Source organism: Capra hircus, chromosome 4 (genome assembly GCF_001704415.2).
Source record: "Capra hircus breed San Clemente chromosome 4, ASM170441v1, whole genome shotgun sequence".
NCBI lineage: Eukaryota > Metazoa > Chordata > Mammalia > Artiodactyla > Bovidae > Capra > Capra hircus.
In genome coordinates this window covers 108,081,694-108,100,243 of record NC_030811.1, presented here as the reverse complement: position 1 = coordinate 108,100,243, position 18,550 = coordinate 108,081,694, and the positions used below count along the sequence as shown (strand labels likewise).

Below are 18,550 nucleotides of genomic sequence, written 5' to 3'. Positions count from 1 at the left end.
AGACTTTTAGGTGAACCGTATTTTGTTCCAAAATGACTCTCTATAGATATCTATTTCCTCATTGGCAAAAATGACAGATTCTGATCAGATCATCTTTAACAAAGATAGACACTCTGAAGACCTATAGAGGCAAGAACCGTAAGACTGTAACATAGCCTGGGTATGGGACCATAAGGAGCGCTGTGGTTCACTGCAGGATGGAGCTGGGGTTACTCAGTAAGTGTCAAAGTATTGCCATGCTGGAATTCAGGCCAGTTTTTGTGTATCTTCAGGTAAGCTTGGAATTTGGATGTTTACACTCAATTCTTGGTTTTTAAATATGGGAATAAAAACAAAACAAAAGACTGTTGCCCAAAAAGAACATACCTCTCCTCCACACTCATTATTCCTCTGAACTTAAGGTCCCAACTCCTAGTATGTAAGATTTTATGAGTTCAGTTTCCTTCATTTATTTGAGCAGAAACAGGATTATGTCATTAGCAGCAGTAGAGTAGTATTCAAGTTGACTACACAAGATAGCCAATATTTGACAATTGGGGCCAATGAAATGGTAATTTCATATGATTCACATACTATCAGCAGCTCGCTGTAAGGCAGGAGTGCAGGGCTGTATTTGGGATCTTGCGCTTACTGTGTGTTTCCGTTTGTAGAATGAGGTGGGTGGGGCTCTGCGCTGTGCTGGCTATGTTGCTGCAGTCCTGTCTGACTCTGGGCGACCTTATGGACTGCAGCCCACGAGGTGCCTCTGTCCATGGGATTCTCCACGCAAGAATACTGGGGTGGGTTGCCATGCCCTGCTCAGGTGGGACTACATTAACTCTAAATTCCCTTTCATCTTTAAGTTGGTGTTCTTCTGAAGGCTTTAAGATAAAATACAGGGACCCGAAGAACTGATACTGACATACAGAAACGCTGAATATGACAGATTAGGAAGGCTTGTGCTTGACTGAAAGGTCCATGCGCCCATTTGAGAGGACCACTCCAAAACAGCTGGCACCAAAAACAGATGTTTTAGGAAATTGCTGAAGCATTCACATGTAGTAGTTACTTACTGGGAAATAGTATGGTGCACCTTGGCTTTAGGAAACCACTTTCTATTAAAACTAAGTCAGTCTTCTGTGGGGCAGTGCATTAGATAATGGATGGTTATTACTTTTTGCTATTCTTTACCAGATTCTTCATCAGAAAGGAAGCACTTTTTTTTCTAAAACAGGAAACTGAGTCCGTGCTATAGCAAACGGTTCAAGTTCACCAAATGAGCTAACAAGCAAGAGCAAATTAGAATCTAACATTCTGCCCAGTTCTGAATAGTGAACACGCCACAGCATACGTTTCCTCAATTCTACTGAGCGCGCCATACAGCAGTCCTAATAGCTAAGAACTAGCAGAAGGCACAAAGGAGTGCCATTCACCGTAATCACAGTTGTCTTGTAAACCCAGAGAAAAGGTTATGAAGGGCCCACATGTAATTGGAAATACATATTTGGCTTTTGTTTCTTATCCAAGAGACACAGCCTTTAAAAAAATTTTTTTAGGGGTGAAGGGTGGAATGAGACTGACTCTTAAAGCTTTAAAAAGAATCCATGCTCAGTTGCTCAGTCATGTCCAACTCTGCAACCCCATGGACTGTAGCCCACCAGGCTCCTCTGTCCATGGGATTATCCAGGCAAGAATACTGGAGTGGGGTGCCATTTCCTCCTCCAAGGGAGCCCCTTAAAAAGAATACATAACAGTAAACCATGCCAAAAAGTACGTGTGCTTGATGTAAATAGCCAGCATAATTAGTACAAACTGAAAACCGACTAGAAAACCCTAGTTAAGTCACAGTAGACATTCAAATGCTCATGGCAAAGGGAGTTTCATATTCCTGCTTGCACTGTCAAAATAATCCACTGAGAAAGAGACCGATGACGTGACTAGTGTCTGTGGGTGCTAAAACTAAGACAGAAGAGGTCTTTCAAGCTCAGATCTTCCTGCAAGGATTCCTGTCCCCATCTGCCTGGAAGGTTTGGAGGGGATGGCGTCTCTGCTTTGCAGCTGCTCTATTATATGAACTGGCAAAGGCGCTGGCACGCAGGAAAAGGGTGTTGAATAGGAAGGCAGGTAACACACGTTTAGACCATAACAATGTGGTCTGTTATATTTTTTAAACTATTGTGAAGGGCCAAATCGGAGAAACTCACTACTGAAATAAAGATACGGAGCCCAGTCCAGTGCTGGCTGTCCTAAACCAGCCCGCCAGACTCATCCTCCACTCCGCTCAGCCTTTCCAGAGCCTGCTCAGGGCTCCCTCCACCTCCCAGTAAAGGTTGACAGGAAGCAGCAGCAGAGAGGGATGGGCAGACTGGGAAGCAGGCGGAATGTTTGCCGCCCCCCACACCCCCACCCCGTGTGGGGCCATGACCGCATCCGGTTGGCTCCATCCCTCAACCAGAGGTCAGGTTCCCTCCCAGCACCCTCTCCACACACAGCTCTGGTAACCATGCCTACCTCCCGTGGTAGCCCTGGGGTACCACGTTACCCTTCCCCGTTCATTTCCCCACCTGTGCCCACACCCCTGTACATAGTGCCCTCATTAAACCCCCAAATCGCCCAGTTTACAGGTACCATCTCTCCCACCTAGACTCTGTCTCAAATGCCTCCCAAAGTCAAATTCCATCTTTATCTGATAATTTAGGTCATCTATCCACGTCTCCCTTTTATTTGCACATATAATTGAAATTTATGTTTTCAACAGAAAGCTAGCTGGGAATGAGGGCACTGATGATTGTTTTCTCAAACTAACCTCTGATCCAGGAGGATTCTCTGGGTCATAGGAGAAAATTTTCATGCCATTGGGGTGGCAGCCAACCCACAGGTCCCCTGTCACAGGGTCCACGGATATGTTATCCACGAGCGTGTCACAGTCCAGAGACTTGTAGATTAGAACCACAGGGAGAAAGAAAACAAGCAACAGAAAACTTGAGAGGAGATGGAGCAATACATTAGAGAAAGCTATCGTGGCATCCTTGGTCACCATACACCTGCTCCAGGGATGAGACATCTCTGCTCCCCTGCCCCACCTCACTAGCACTCAGGGAATTCCTCTAGCTCTCCATCTGTGTTAGTATTTTGCCATTTTCTAGAACACGAGGGAAGGGGAAGATCAGAAAAACCAAGAAAAACTATTAAAAGTGATATGAAAGCATTTGGACTAACATCTGTGCATGAACTTAAAACCGAAAGTGAAAAAAAAAATGTTTTTCAGTGCAGCATAAAACAGTTTCTTCTAAAGCGGCATGTGCAAATGATATTTTTATAAGCATTCTGAAAACAACCAGGAAATGTGGATTCATTTCTGATGAGAGCATCAGTGAAGTGTAGGCACTTCTTTAATGGCTAATCATAGGCTGTGCAGCCAGAGGAGAAATGGTCACCCGGGGTCTAATTTGTGCCTTGAAGTTGAGGAAAAGTTTCTTCTTCAGCTTCCTGATGTTATTCGACTCCCTGTTCTTCTGCTGTTTATTTTCTAAATATAAGTTGCAAGCATGTGTTGACTGCACAGATTGCTGTCACGGCTTTGAACCAGGATCATAAATAATACCAACGATTCTTAATTCCATCATTCATCATCTTGGCTGCCTTCTACTGGGGAGAAATCACATCTATTTGTCTACCTCTAACTCTCAGTTGGAAACAATATCTACCATGTACCTCAAACAGAGGCCAGCATACCTCAGTGCCCAGAGAGCCTGGAATAACCGGCGGCAACTCATTGCAAAGGCCAGAGCATGGTCAGACAACTGTGGGAACCCTGTGCTCTCCTCAAAACGAGAGCTCTCCGCACCTGGCCGTGAGGGACAAGGATGCTGAGGGGCATCCTCTCCACCTTCATGCAGTGCCATGACTCATTCCTACCCTGGAAACAGGCACGTTTGGCCAAGGGACGTGGTTGAGTAAATGTTCTCTGGCCAAAATCATCTCCAAGTCTTTTCCATCCCGAAACCCCATCTACCCCAGTGTCAGGCATCCTAGGCTGATACATTAAATTCTTTTTTTTTTTAATCAGAGCATAATTGCTGTACAATGTTGTGTTAGTTTCTGCTGTATAATGAAGTGAATCAGCTATCTATCTATAGGGAGGAGATATGTGTGTGTGTGGGGGGGGAGTGTGTGCACGTGTGTATTATCCCCTCCCTCTCGAGCCTCCCTCTCACCCCCAGCTGCCGTCCCACACCTCTAGCTCATCACAGAGCATTGAGCTGAGCTCCCTGCGCTTTCCAGCAGGTTCCCACCAGCTGGCTGTTTCACACAGGGTAGCACAGATAAGTCAGAGCTCCTCTCTCAATTCGTCCCACCCTCCCCTCCCACTGCGTCCGCATGTCGGTTCTCTACATCCCTGCCCTATTGCCCTGCAAAGCGGTGCATCTTTCTGTGAGGAAAGTGTTTGTCTCGGGGCGCTGCTACTATCTTTGGAAGGGGTCATGGCCAACCAGTGAATTCCCCAGCAGATAAAAACTTGCAGAGACGAGGGTAGGCAGTGAGAGTGGGAGAAGGACCCAGAAGCCGAGGGTCCCATTCATTCTTCACACCAGTAACAAGCTCCTGCCACGGGCACCAGCAAGAGCTGGAGAGTCCAACAGGGAGCCCATCTTGGCCTCAGCAGTAAACTCTTCCCTTGCAAATCCATGATTCCCAGCAAAACCAACTCACCAAAATGCAGGTACAGACCATGGGTCACACTTCCACAAAGTCCAGTGGAAACTTTGCATTCCTTGGTCAAGGAAACTTAATAAATGATTCTCTTTGGGGAGAACGGTATCCTCTATTAACAAACATCCCAGTTTCTAGGGAACTGGAACTCACTGAAGTGAGACTAATTCATTGACTGTGTCTTGGAACATGTTTTGAAGAAGGGATCATTTTTACTGTGGTGAAATATGCATAACATGAAACTGGTCATTTTAACCATTTTTCAGTGTACAGCTCAGTAGCATCAGGTACATTCAAAACGTCATGAATCCACCACCTTCCATTTCCAGACCCTTTCATCATCTCAAAGAGAAGCTGTACCCAGTAGCTCCCCATTCCTCCCTTCCCCATCCCCTGGTCACCCTTGTCCTGCTCTCTCCTTACAAATTTGCCTCTTCTAGGTACCACATATAAGTGGAATCATAGAATATTTGTCCTTTTGTGTCTAGCTTAAGGACTTTTATGCTAAGTATTCTTAGCATAATAACTTCACCTAGCATGTCTTCAAATTCATTGGTGTTCTAGCATGAATCACTCTGTTCCTTTCCAGGGCTGAGTAATATTTCATTCCATGTATACACTACACTTAGGCCACAGACTCATCCACATTTCATCACAAATTCTAATAACAACCCAGCTGGTTTGTCAAATTTCTTGGCACTCCAGTAGTAATCAACTGGACTTGGTTAACATGACCTCCAAAAAAAGAATGACATCACCTAGCTGAGGAGAGGGGCGTCTCACCTGAATCATTGTGTCAGGACACCAGCAGGATTTTCTGCCAGCAATGGAGCCACACCTGAAATAAACTTTGCCCTCAGTCGACAGGAGTAGCACCTTTATCGTTCGCTATTGCATGTACCTTGGATGGGGTTTTATTCTTACAAAATCCTTTAAGTTTCAATTCGCAAAAGTATCTATTGTGATAACCACAATTTGTTTTTATCCCTTCAGCCAGTCTGAGTGTGTGAAATTCCATTTTACTGCAGCAAATACCAAACTGTCACAGCCCTGTCAATGAGTTTTAATGTCAAACATGATATTACATTTGATGTGGTTTCAAGGCAATTTTCTCGGAATAAAGCCCCTCACGATGGTCCCTGATACACGCTGATGGGCACAGTCACAGGTGACGGTGCTTCACAGTGCCGTGGGCGGTGCTGGCCGGGGAGAGGGACCTCTGCATCTTTCCAAAGGCATCACTTTCATAATGCTCTGCTTTCCACATACTTCTTCTTTCTGCTCCTTGTGTTTTTACCCCTTTTGATCCAAACCTTCATATTGGATCAGAATTGGTACAGGTAGAGATGAATCCCTGAAGAATGCCCAGCCCCGGCTTGTTAATTCAACAATTAATTTGTTGAGTGCCTACTGGGTGTGGGAACTGTCCCTGGAACACACCAAGAAAGTATCCGTCCTGTGGCACTTATACCCTAGTGGGACGGGCAGACAGACGCTGGGGAGGAGAAGGAAAATATGAATGTGAAACGTGTTAGCAAAGGATGCTGAAGGGAAAAAAATAAAGCCATAGAAGAGATAGGAAGTGTGTGTGTGTGCATGCGCGTTTGTCTAAGGAGAGGAAGAGTTGTGAGTTAAGATTTAGGCAGCCAGGGAAGGCCTCGCTGGCATTTTAGGGAAATCTGGAAAGATGTGAAGGAGAGGGGCGTGAAGACCTGGAGGAAGAATACCTGAGCAGCGGGACAAGCGCCCCATCCTGAGGAAGGACACTGCCAGGACAGTTCCCGAAATGCTCAGGCAGGAGCGGCTCAGCAGCGGGGGCGAGGGCTGGAGAGAGGCGGGGATGTGACCACCCGGTGCCTGGGCTTTGTGAATACTGTGCTGAGTGCTGCTGTGCGCAAGCTGAGGCTCTTGTCTGTTCCATCAACATGGAGGAGGAAAGAGGGGAAGGAGGGAAGGAGGAAGGGAGAGGGGAGGGAAGAGGGAAGTGAAGAACAAACTTCCAAGCCGGAAATTGTCTGGAACAGAGAGAACCAAAGTTGCATAGATGGTGTGTGTGATCTGGCACTTCCCACTCCCCACTGAGCAGAAGTGAACGAGTCCAGAGACGCTGATGCCCCCTAAAAAGGAGTGAAAAACTGGTTCTCACCCACTCCGATTAGACAATCCTTTTTCCTCACTTCTAATTTCACAAATCAATTAGAATCTAGTTATCACCCCACAAACGTATAATGTTAATACATCTTACCTTCAATGGAGTTAAAGTCCAATTAGCATGCTTTTCATACACATGAATCTTATGAGCCAGCAATTCAGCTATATAGACATACCTTCAAAGAAGAAAGAGCTACATCAAAGCCCATGAAGGGAAACGATTCAGAAGGTTACCATGAGGGCATAATAACCCTTCCTGGGGGAGAACTTTGCTTAGAGCCTGGAAAACGGAAGCTGTCTCAAAACACACCGGATTCTGAAGGAACTCAATGAGTTGACAGCACACGGGGGAGTCTGAATCCCTGAAAAGTTATTTCAAAAGATGGGAAACTAGTTGGCCCTAACTAGTAGTCAAGGAACTTAACGCTAATGCCAGTTCTTAGCATCTGCGAGCAAAAGCGTAACATCGCTTTTCTTGGTTGGTCAACATAATGGCGAGCGCCGGGTTCTGCATTGCATCCCCTTGTTTTAGGCCACAGAAAATACAAGAGAAGACAAGCGCTTGGCCTGGATCTGAGAGAAGACTCCCTCCCCTCTACGTGAGGACAGTGTCACATTCATCGTAAAGATCCCTGGCAGTCTAAGCACAGTGCCTCCCAGAACAAAGAGAGAAATGACTGCGTGATTATCTGCTGTCTTTGAAGACCAGGAGATGATATGAGTAACTGAAAAGTGTTCTGCTTTCTCTATATAAGTTACTACCCTCTGAATATGTTACTGAGCCTCTAAGTATGTTACAAATGCTTAATGATAGGAGATGAGGAGGATTTTATACATACACCAGTCTTATCCAAAGTGTGGTCCCCAGACCCAGTGTTGGTCTGTGAATTGTTTCAGAATGACCACCAGAAAATAACAAGAATCAACTACATCACTAAGCATACTTATGAAGCTGACTTTTCCCCATAGTAACACTTTTTGATGAAGGAAGCAGTGGCTTGATTTACATTTTGGTACAAATTCTCTGTCAAGTCACAAACCAGCACTACGGATATAAACATACCCATAAATTGTTAATCTCATGATACAGTCAAAAATCTTCCTTCAAAGCAAGCAAAATCATACTAAATGTTTTCTGTATGTACCCCCTCTTGAAATGCACTCCCCTCACAAAGGAATTTAAAAGAGTATGCACGCTCAGTTGTTCATTTGCATCCAGCTCTTGTGACCCCATGAACTAGCCCACCAGTCTCCTCTGTCCATGGGATTCTCCAGGCAAGAATACTGGAGTGGGTTGCCACGCCCTCCTCCAGGGGATCTTCCCAACTCAGCGATCGAACCCGAGTCTCTTGTGTCTCCTGCATTGGCAGGCGGATTCTTTAACACTGCACTACCTGGGAAACCTTAAAAGAGTATGCCTTCACAAAACAGTAAATTATGATTTGATATATTTTATCCCCTGGAAATTAAGATATTTTACATTTCCCCCAATTTCTTTTTACTGGGACAACATGCTAGAAATGTATCCCCTTTTTTAGAAGATGAATATGCTCTAAATATGTCAAATGAGAATCTAGGGACAAACGTGGTATTTTAAGGCATTCACGTACTTGCGGTCAGGTGACATGCTGATTCCATTAGCAAAATCAAATCCACTGGCCACCACTCGAACGTCATCTGGGCTGTAGTAAACAACATTTGACCATGCTAGACCCAAATATAATTCCCAGGATCTCAGGTACTGGTCCACAAAATAGTGATCGTTGGTGGCATAGAAGTGTTCACGGCCCACAGCGACAAGGTCATTCAAACTGCAATTGAAACACACACGTGTGACTCAGGCAGGTGACGGCATGGAACCTGACAGGCTTATACGTTGGTGCTCATGAATGCATACTCATGAAATCAGGCTGTGCGATGGAGCCTGTGCAACAACTGGTACAGCCCAGGATTATGTGCAATCAGTCCCGCCTACACAACCCTCCAAGACAGTAATCACCCAGGGAAACCTTAAGAGGTCATTACAGCAACGGAACAGAAAAAACCTATTAACTGTATCGTGGAAAAAAGTGCTCTGGGGTGTGTGTGTGTGTGTGTGTATAGACAGACTAAACTCCACAGACATTAAATTAGTCCAGGAATCATTATCCAGGCCACATTTGTTTATGCTCATATAGAGCAGTTCAAGGCAGCACCAGGCAGTGGGAGAAAACCCAGCAATCTTGAGACTTGCATTTTAGTTACAGCTATGCTACATGGAACAACAGACTGGTTCCAAATTGGGAAAGTACAAGGCTGTACATTGTCACCCTGCTTGTTTAACTTATAGGCAGAGTACATCATGTGAAATGTTGGGCTGGATGAAGCACAAGCTGGAATCAAGATTGCTAGGAGAAATATCAATAACCTCAGATATGCAGAGGACACCACCCTTATGGCAGAAAGTGAAGAGGAACTCAAAAGCCTCTTGATGAAAGTGAAAGAGGAGAGTGAAAAAGTTGGCTTAAAACTTGACATTCAGAAAACTAAGGTCATGGCATCTGGTCCCATCACTTCATGGGAAATAGACGGCGAAACAATGAAAACAGTGAGAGACTTTCTTTTCTTGGGCTCCAAAATCACTGCAGATGGTGATTGCAGCCACGAAATTAAAAGACACTTACTCCTTGGAAGAAAAACTATGACTAACCTAGACAGAGACATTACTTTGCCAACAAAGGTCCATCTAGTCAAAGATTTGGTTTTTCCAGTAGTCATGAATGGATGTGAGAGTTGGACCATAAAGAAAGCTGAGCACTGAAGAAAAGATGCTTTTGAACTGTGGTGTTGAAGAAGACTCTTGTGAGTCCCTTGGACTGCAAGGAGATCCAACCAGTCCATCCTTGATGGACTGAATATTCGTTGGAAGGACTGATGTTGAAACTGAAACTCCAATACTTTGACCACCTGATGCAAAGAACTGACTCATTGGAAAAGATCCTGATGTTGGGAAAGATTAAAGGCAGGAGGAGAAGGGGAAAACAGAGGATGAGATGGTTGGATGGCATCACTGACTCAACGGACATGAATTTGAGTAGGCTCCAGGAATTGGTGATGGACGGGGAAGCCTGGCGAGCTGCAGTCCATGGGGTTGTAAACAGTCAGACACGACTGAGCGACTGAAATGAACTGAACTGAACTGCTACTATTAGCTGTGTGATCTAGGGAAAGTTAATCATTTAACATGCCAGGGCCTCAGTTTACTTATCTGTTTAAAAAAAAAAAAAAAAAGGAGGCGACGGACTGGTCTATCTTCCAGACTTACAGGGTCACTTTCAGCTGTAAAGTTTCATGATTCTAACCAGAGTGAAACATCCATGAGCGAGAACACTCAGAAATAGGATGTGGTGGCATTTTTTGTTGCTGTTGTTCTGATTTTGATTCTCTCTGTGTTACTGAAAATCTAAGCTACATGAGTCTATTTTTCTGCTTTAATAGGTACAACAGTGAGCACATAAGTGAGTCATTCTGTGCTGATTGAGGTGACAGAAGTTCCTCTGGGCCATTATCCAGGACAGAATTATCTCAGCTCCACTGCGGAGGGCGTCACGGCCCAGCACATCAGCTCTGACGCCGACCCAGGCTCCTGGGCATCTTTGATAAGCATACAGAGTCTCAGTTTTCTCATCTGCAAAGAGAGGTTAAATGATTTTCCCAAAGTCATACAACTCATTAGCATAAGACTAAGGGTCAACAGCTTCATGTGTGGTGTTGCAGTGAGAATTACAACGAGACAATGCCTGCCGTCTGCTCTGCAGTGAGCCTGCCACTCACAAAGCCTCCATCAATGGTAACCACTGTTCCTATATGAGAAAGGGGGTCTAGGGATTTAGGATTAGTCTGTATGGGCTTCAGGCAGAAGCTTGCAAAGATGGGGTTTTTTCTTCTTTTCTTTTTTACAGGCAAATGCATGGAATTAGCATTTTTTTAACCCTTTGCTGTTTTTCATTTTAAAAAGAGAGCAGAGCAGAAAGGTTTAGAGTCATAGCTTTGAAATCTGATGGGCTCCATTTGAATCCTCCATTTATTGCTTGTTCTCAACATGGTATGTGGCCATGGCGTGTCAGTATGCCCTGAGCCTGTCCCTATTTTGGAAGGTTGGGGTATGAATAAAATGAAATAACAAATCAAAGACCTTGGCACAATGCCTGGCATATAGTACATGATCAGTGATGACCAATAATATTATTATTGATAACCTGTTCTATGATAATAGATTAGTCATTGGAATATTAACGCTATTCCGTTGCTGTTGTTGTATTAGTCGCTCAGTTGTATCTGACTCTTTCTGACCCCATGTACCATGGCCCACCAGACTCCCCTGTCCATGGAATTCTCCAAGCAAGAATCCTGGAATGGGTTGCCATTCCCTTCTCCAGGGGATCTTCCCAACCCAGGGGTCAAACCTGGGCCTACCCACAGTGCAGGCAGATTCCTTACCATCTGAGCCACCAGGCAAGTCCATTAATGCTATAGACAGCCACATAAACAGCCATCGAATACAAAGAGGAAAATATACATGGCCAACCCTTGGGTTGGGAGAGCAGAATTTTAGTTAATTGTGATACTAACTATACTTTGGTTCTGTATTGCCAAAGATCAATGGATTTGCGATTGCAAGTAGTCATGTATGGATATGAGAGTTGGACCATAAAGAAGGCTGAGCACCGAAGAATTGAAGCTTTCAAACTGTGGTGCTAGAGAAGACTCTTGAGAGTCCCTTTGACAGCAAGGAGATCAAACTAGTCCATCCTAAAGGAAATCAACCCTGAATAGTCATCAGAAGGACTGATGCTGAAGCTGAAGCTCCAATACTTTGGCCACATGATGGGAAGAGTTGACTCCTTGGATAAGACCCTGAAAAATGCTGGGAAAGATTGAGGGCAGGAGGAGAAGAGGGTGACAGAGGATGAGATGGCTGGATGGCATCACCAACTCAGTGGACATGAGTTTGAGCAAACTCCAGGAGATAATAAAGGACAGGGAAGTCTGGTGTGCTGAGTCCATGGGGTCACAAAGAGTTGGACACGACTTAGTGATTGAACAACAACAACAAAAGAAAAAAGAAAGCCCTAACCCTAGGAAACTGGACAAAACTAAGATTTCCAAGGTTAAATGGTAAAAGAAAGAAAATAAGTTTCACTATTTCATAGCGACTCAGAGCAGAAGCTCCAGACTCAGGCTCCAGACTCCAGGACTAAAACTCCAGTGTGTCATTTACTGACAGTGCCCCCCGAAGCAGTGTCCCCAGGCTTCATTTGTTTTAAATTTAATATGGTATAGTAGTAAAACCTAATTAAGAACATTCTTATAAAAAGCTGATGAAATAATCTGTTAAATTGGCTATTGCACCACCTGAGTTATAGCGGAAGCTCGTTCAACTTTTATTCTCACCATCATTTCTACCATTAGTCCGGCTTCTCTAGTCCACACACTTTGCCCTAATTTAGATCTCGGTATTTGGCACAGTCTCCAGACACTCGATGTCCTCATTCTCTTTCCAAAATATATTTGTTGAATGAAGGTATGAACAAACTCTCCCACCAAAAGCTGTTCTCTGGACTTCCATGCAGATGAAGACCTGGGCGGTAGTTTGTAATGGTCACCAACTGGCTAATTTGCCTTCATCCAGTAACCTGGTTTCTTGCAGTCTCAATTGCCTCAGCTTCAGCCCCATTGGGTAAGGCAAGAGAGGGAAGACCCCTGGTAACACTGAGCAGGTGCTCTGCTACATGGTTTAAAAGAAATCCAGATTTACACATTCTGAGATAATTGAGTTCTGCAGGTAAATTATTCAAATAGAGGTTAAGAATCTAAAAAGACCATAATGATTAGAGGATAAAAACTGTGTGGGAAGATAGTGTCAAATTATTTTCTGAAATCCATCATTACCTCATAAATGGGGCTTCCCTAGTGGCTCAGCAGTAAAGAATCTGCCTGCGATGCAGGAGACGTGCGTTCCATCCCTGGGTTGAGAAGATCCCCTCGAGAAGGAAACCACAACACACCCAAGTATTCTTGCCTGCAGAATCCCGTGGACAGAGGAGCCTGGAGGGCTACAGTCCACGGGGTCGCAAAGAGTCAGACATGACTTAGCGACTAAACGACAACAAAGGCAAGTGAGGATGTCAGTTTTGTGTTGGAATCAGGGATCTGCGTGTGTTTCCTTTCTCTAGACGCTGTGCTGTGGAGGAAGCTGGGATGGAGTTGGCTGTTAACCACAGAGCTGCTGTTTCAGGAATCCTGTGCAAATGAACCGCAGGAGAAGCAGCGCTGGGAGGTCTTAGAGGCACGGGATCACAGATCTCCTCTTGGGTTTGCGTTTCTTAGAAACATGTACAATTAGAACTTTCACTGTAAATATCAAGAACAGATAAGCTCAAGAGGTGAAATTTGTCCATGAAACCAGTTTGGGTTTGAGATACTAAGTCTGGTTCTGCAGAAGAGCCGAGTGCTTTCCTGGTAAAAGCATAAAGGAACATTCTCTGGGACGAGGAGGCGTAAACCAGCATCCAGCCAACCCGGGAAAGGAGGGAGGAAGTGGAGGGGTGTCTTCTCTGGAGCTTGAGTCCTCAAAAGTTTCTGCGGATGAACATCTATCTGGGGGAGTTTATGCTCATCAGAAAGGAGAGTTGCCCTCATTTACAGTCTATGGGAACTTGGATAGAATTTGGATCCTACTGTTATGTGAAAACTGTATAAATCTTAATTGTGTTGAATTGGCTCATGGTGCTTTCCAGGTCTACTATACCCTTCTACTTTTCTGTCTATTCATTTTATTAATTTTTGAGAGTTTGATATTGAAACTCCAACTAAAAGTCTTAATTTACCCACTTAAAAAATAATTGTATTAATAATATACAGTGAAACTATATGTAACTTTCAGTTGAGTTCAGTTCAGTCATTCAGTCATGAATGGACTACAGCTCACCAGGCCTCCCTGTCCATTACCCACTCAAACTCATGTCCATGTAGTTGGTGATGCCATCCAGCCATCTCATCCTCTGTCGCCCCCTTCTCCTCCTGCCCCCAATCCCTCCCAGCATCAGGGTCTTTTCCAATGAGTCAGTTCTTCACATCAGGTGGCCAAAGTATTGGAGTTTCACCTTCAGCATCAGTCCTTCTAATGAACACCCAGGACTCATCTCCTTTAGGATGGACTGGTTGGATCTCCTTGCAGTCCAAGGGACTCACAAGAATCTTCTCCAACACCACAGTTCAAAAATATCAATTCTTTGGTGCTCAGCTTTCTTTATAGTCCAACTCTCACATCCATACATGACCACTGGAAAAACCATAGCTTTGACTAGACAGATCTTTGTTGACAAAGTAACATCTCTGCTTTTTAATATGTTGTCTAGGTGGGTCATAACTTTCCTTCCAAGGAGTAAGTGTCTTTTAATTTCATGACTGCAGTCACCATCTTCAGTGATTTTGGAGCCCCCCAAAAATAAAGTCTGCCACTGTTTCCCTATCTATTTGCCATGCAGTGATGGGACTGGATGCCATGATCTTAGTTTTCTGAATGTTAAGCTTTAAGTAACTTTCGTCTCCTGTAAATCTATTATCATACTTTCATAATTTAAAAAATAAGAAAGAGGGAAAAGAGTATTTGAAGAGGAATAAGTGAAATTAAAATAAAATTTTAAAAAAGAAAAGGAGAGTTGCCATTATCCCCCCACCCCACCCCGCACCCCTGCCAAAAGGAAACACTAAAAGTAGACACACCATCCCCCAGTGTTAAAGGAAAATAGGAATATGACATATCTCAGTACTTAGGCAGAAGTTCATGTCTGATGGTTTTCAGATGCAAAAGCGACTTTTCTTCTTCTTGAAATTTAAACAACTCAACCGTGGACTTAAAATCTGGATGGCTCACCACCAGCAGGTACACAGTATTATCTGAGAGGAGATTAAAAACAAAAATCGAAACATTAACCGAGCTCTCAGCTGTCAGCTCTGTCTCTAAAAAGCAATTTCTACCCACCTCCAACCAGTACTTAGAATGTCAGGCAGATGGAATATTTTCATCTCTTTGTAGAGAGAAGCATTTGTGATTGCTCCAGAGAAAAATGGCTAAAGGAAGACCCGGTGGCAGTCTAAAAACCACCAGACTCCACAGGGGGAAAAAAGTCCTCAACTTTAGAATGAGCAGCCCTTGACACTAAAACTCCAAAGAGCTTATTAAGCTTTCTGCTGCAAATGGTCTCAGCAAGATGTAGCACTGAGATAAAAGAGATAAAAGATGAGAAGAATATCAATAAGAGAAGGTGTGCTCAGGTGTAATTTACACAGCGTGAGATGATAAATTCCATAAAAAGAGCACCTGAGAGATAATATCAAAGGGATTTAGCTTCCAGGAGTCGGTGCAACTCTGCAGCATGAAAGAGACCAGTGTAAGCGGTCAAGAAGGAGTGATCAGATGTTAGACCATAGTCTTTGCCTTCGGAAGCAGTGCATCTTTGGAAAGCTTTGACATGACCAAATTGGTGTTTAAAGGAAAATAGTGTCACGTTTAGGAGATTGAATGGAAGAAATCTGAACAGAAAAGCCAGCTATAAGACTTCCCATTAGGCCCCTTGCCAAGCAGATGTTTATTTTAATTGGTGTTAAGTGCTACAGAAGGAAAATAAAACCAGATAAAGGGATGCAGAGTAATGAGATGTTTTGTTCACGGGAGTCAGGCAAGTTCTGAGAAGATGATGTTAAAGCAGATACTGAAATGAAATGAGAGACTGAACTATATGAATATCTGGGGAAAGGGTGTTCTAGGTGGAAGCGAGAGAAGGTGCAAAGGGCCCAAGGCAGGAGCTTAGCTGGAGGTTGTAGTTGGAGTAGAAGGGAGTGAAAGAGTGGGAGGATTAAAGCCACAGACACAGGAATCCAGGTTAGTCTTATAGGGCTTAGGGTGAGGCTCCAGCACTTACTTACAGGGGCTTTCAACCAGGGAGTATATGACTGTGGGTAGAGCAGTCATCCAGACAGGTGGAAAAAAGGGCTAGATCAGGAGGACGCCGCTTCTCTCCACACGCCTAGATTACTGCTATACCTACAGACATGTTACTCCTTGGTTGAAAGTCCCCTGGAAGTAAGCCCTGGAGCTTCACCCTACTGACAGGAAAAGGCAGGAAAGGATATGAGAGGAATTTAACAGGAAGTACCAAAAGTCCCTGATGATGGCTGAGGAGTATGGGAAGTGGAAATCAACCATAAGTGAGGATTAAAACCCAGATTCATGTTTTCCACAGCAGAATCCACCTCTAGGAATTTATCATAAGCAGTCACAGAAGCTACATGCATATGAATGTTTATTCTGGCATTCGTTTTCAATGAGCATAAAGGTGGGAACAGGCTCAATATCCATCAACAGATGAACTGTATAATGGTTCTCCCATGCCACAGAATTCCAAACAGCCACTACAAAGCAGCTCTGAATGCACTGTCAGGGAAAGGAACCCATGAAGCGGTATCTAACGCAAAAGTAATTTATATGAGGACCTGTATCATATTTATGTGGTTATTTTCCCTTTTCAACTCAAAAGAGCATGCACACACCCCACATCCTATTTCTTTGCATTTACAATATTTTAAAAATAAAATATAATGTTAATAAATGGGTGAAGAGATCACTGAAAGGGAAATACATATGTATGTATATAAATTTCAATAGATATATATATGGAAGAAGGGAAGTCACATGGAGTAAACATGAAAAAGGGAAGATAAGAGGATGAATTACTTTTTAACATTTTGAGTTTAATTTGGCTATAGGTGTTGTGTTAGTCACTAAGTTGTGTCCGACTCTTTGTGACCCCAAGGACTGTAGCCCACCAGGCTCCTCTGTCCATGGAATTCTCCAGGCAAGAATACTTGAATAAGTTGCCATTCTCTTCTCCAGGGGATCTTTCCAACCCAGGTAGTGAACCCAGATCTCCTGAGGGTCCTGCATTGTAGGCAGATTCTTTACCACTAAGTGGACAACAGTATAATAAGAGGGAAGGAAGGAGGGGAAGAGCTGCGAGAGAGAGTTTCTTTCTGTGGCTTTCAAGGCAGCAATTTTAGTCCCCCCATTGCAGAAAAGTCTGCAAGGACCAAGGAAGGGATTGTCTGATGGAGGCCATGGGGATAGGCGTGGTTCTCAACCCTGGTCTTACATTCTTATCTGCTGGAGAGCTTGTAACAAGCACTACCACTCAAGCCTCCCTCAGACCAACTGAATCAGAATATCTGGGGCTGGGGCCTGGGCATCAGGCTTTTTAAAACTCTCCGGGTGCTTATGTGCACAACCAGGGTTGAGAATTAATGTAGAGACCAAGGCAATGGCTGCAAAAAGAAGGGAAGAAATCAGAGGAAAGCATAATGGATGGGGCAATTTGTCAAACTGTGGAGAAACTGAAGACAAACAAAGGAACCAGTGGGTAGCGACGCGTTGAAGGTGACTGGCGGTGGATCTCTAGGCTGCAGGTGTCTGCTGTTGTAAACACCTGGATCTGTATAATTGTTTAAAATGGAAAAACTCATTCCTATTACGGCTGAATATTATTACTATGGTAATTATAGGGATTATGTGAATGTTGCTATTTTTAAAAATTAGGTGATTTGCAAATCTCAAGTATTTTAGCATTCTGAAGGATTTACATGGTTATGTTATGTTTAATTCATCTAGGAGGTAAGTTTAAAACCCTGAGTGAGAACATGATTCATGACCGTACTTTAGTTGGATGGAAAGAAATATTCATTCATTAACATTTTTCTGTTTTTTTTTAAATTTGGTTTTATTTTTAATAGACGTTGAATTCGTTACCTTCATCTGTGAATGTGCTGATGCCATGAGGGTTAAATGAAGACGCATCAAAGTTACTTCCAGTCATCTTCAGTTCCAACACTGTAGGATCCTCTTCGTTCATGTCCATCAGAAGTATTTTTCCAGGCTTATCAGGTTCAAAGCTTTTTACTCCAGGATATCGTAATCCCTTATAAAATAACAGAGGAAAAAACTTTACAAATACTTTACTTTTTACTGTACAAATACTTTAAATGCTGATGGAGGTGGTAGACAGCACCGTCTGGTTCAGGCTGCAAGCCACATGGCAAGCCTACTAGCTGGCTTGTGCAAGCAGCTCTTGGGGGTCTCTGGAAGTCACATGCTCCCAGGCGACCCCACATAATGGGCACAGACCCTTCCATCACCAGCTGCAAAGCATGTGTGCTGAATATCACAGCTACCAACCCATGATGACGATTAAAAAAAATAAAGAGCAGATGAAAGAGGCATTTACTAACAAGCTTCAGTAATATAAGCAAGGAACACAGAAGAACATGGGTTATGGATCGTCCCCTGGCAGGTTTCATGGAAGCATCTCAGAAACAAAGGTTTAGGGTTGGGGTCTAATCACTCCAGGGAGAAACTCCTTCCTTAGCTTGAAGGTAGAACAGCGCAGCTACTATTTGTTTTAGATAGTGGGGTCCTGTGTAAGATTTAATGGAAATTTATATTCTTTTGCTTAAAAGAAAAAAGTTTGTAAGACACCTCTTCAGAGGACGATCAGTCTTCACAGGAGAAAACTGGATTAAATAAATTACAACAGGCAGCAAAGGATTTTCAGTGGCTGGATGACTTGAATACTGTATTCTATCAATTCTGTTATCCTTCGTGAGGCTGATGACT

General features: G+C 43.7%; 1 protein-coding gene across 1 annotated transcript in view; it reads right to left on the bottom strand.

The window, feature by feature from the left end:
• PON1 (paraoxonase 1) overlaps nucleotides 1–18,550 on the bottom strand; it is a 33,041-nt gene that overhangs the window by 503 nt on the left and 13,988 nt on the right. Inside the window, exons 4-8 of the mRNA XM_005678946.3 lie at nucleotides 17,687–17,855; nucleotides 14,658–14,784; nucleotides 8,454–8,654; nucleotides 6,938–7,019; nucleotides 2,786–2,914 (exon numbers count right to left, since the gene is read on the bottom strand). Coding sequence (XP_005679003.1) covers nucleotides 2,786–2,914; nucleotides 6,938–7,019; nucleotides 8,454–8,654; nucleotides 14,658–14,784; nucleotides 17,687–17,855 — 708 coding nt within the window. The remainder of the gene's footprint in view (nucleotides 1–2,785; nucleotides 2,915–6,937; nucleotides 7,020–8,453; nucleotides 8,655–14,657; nucleotides 14,785–17,686; nucleotides 17,856–18,550) is intronic.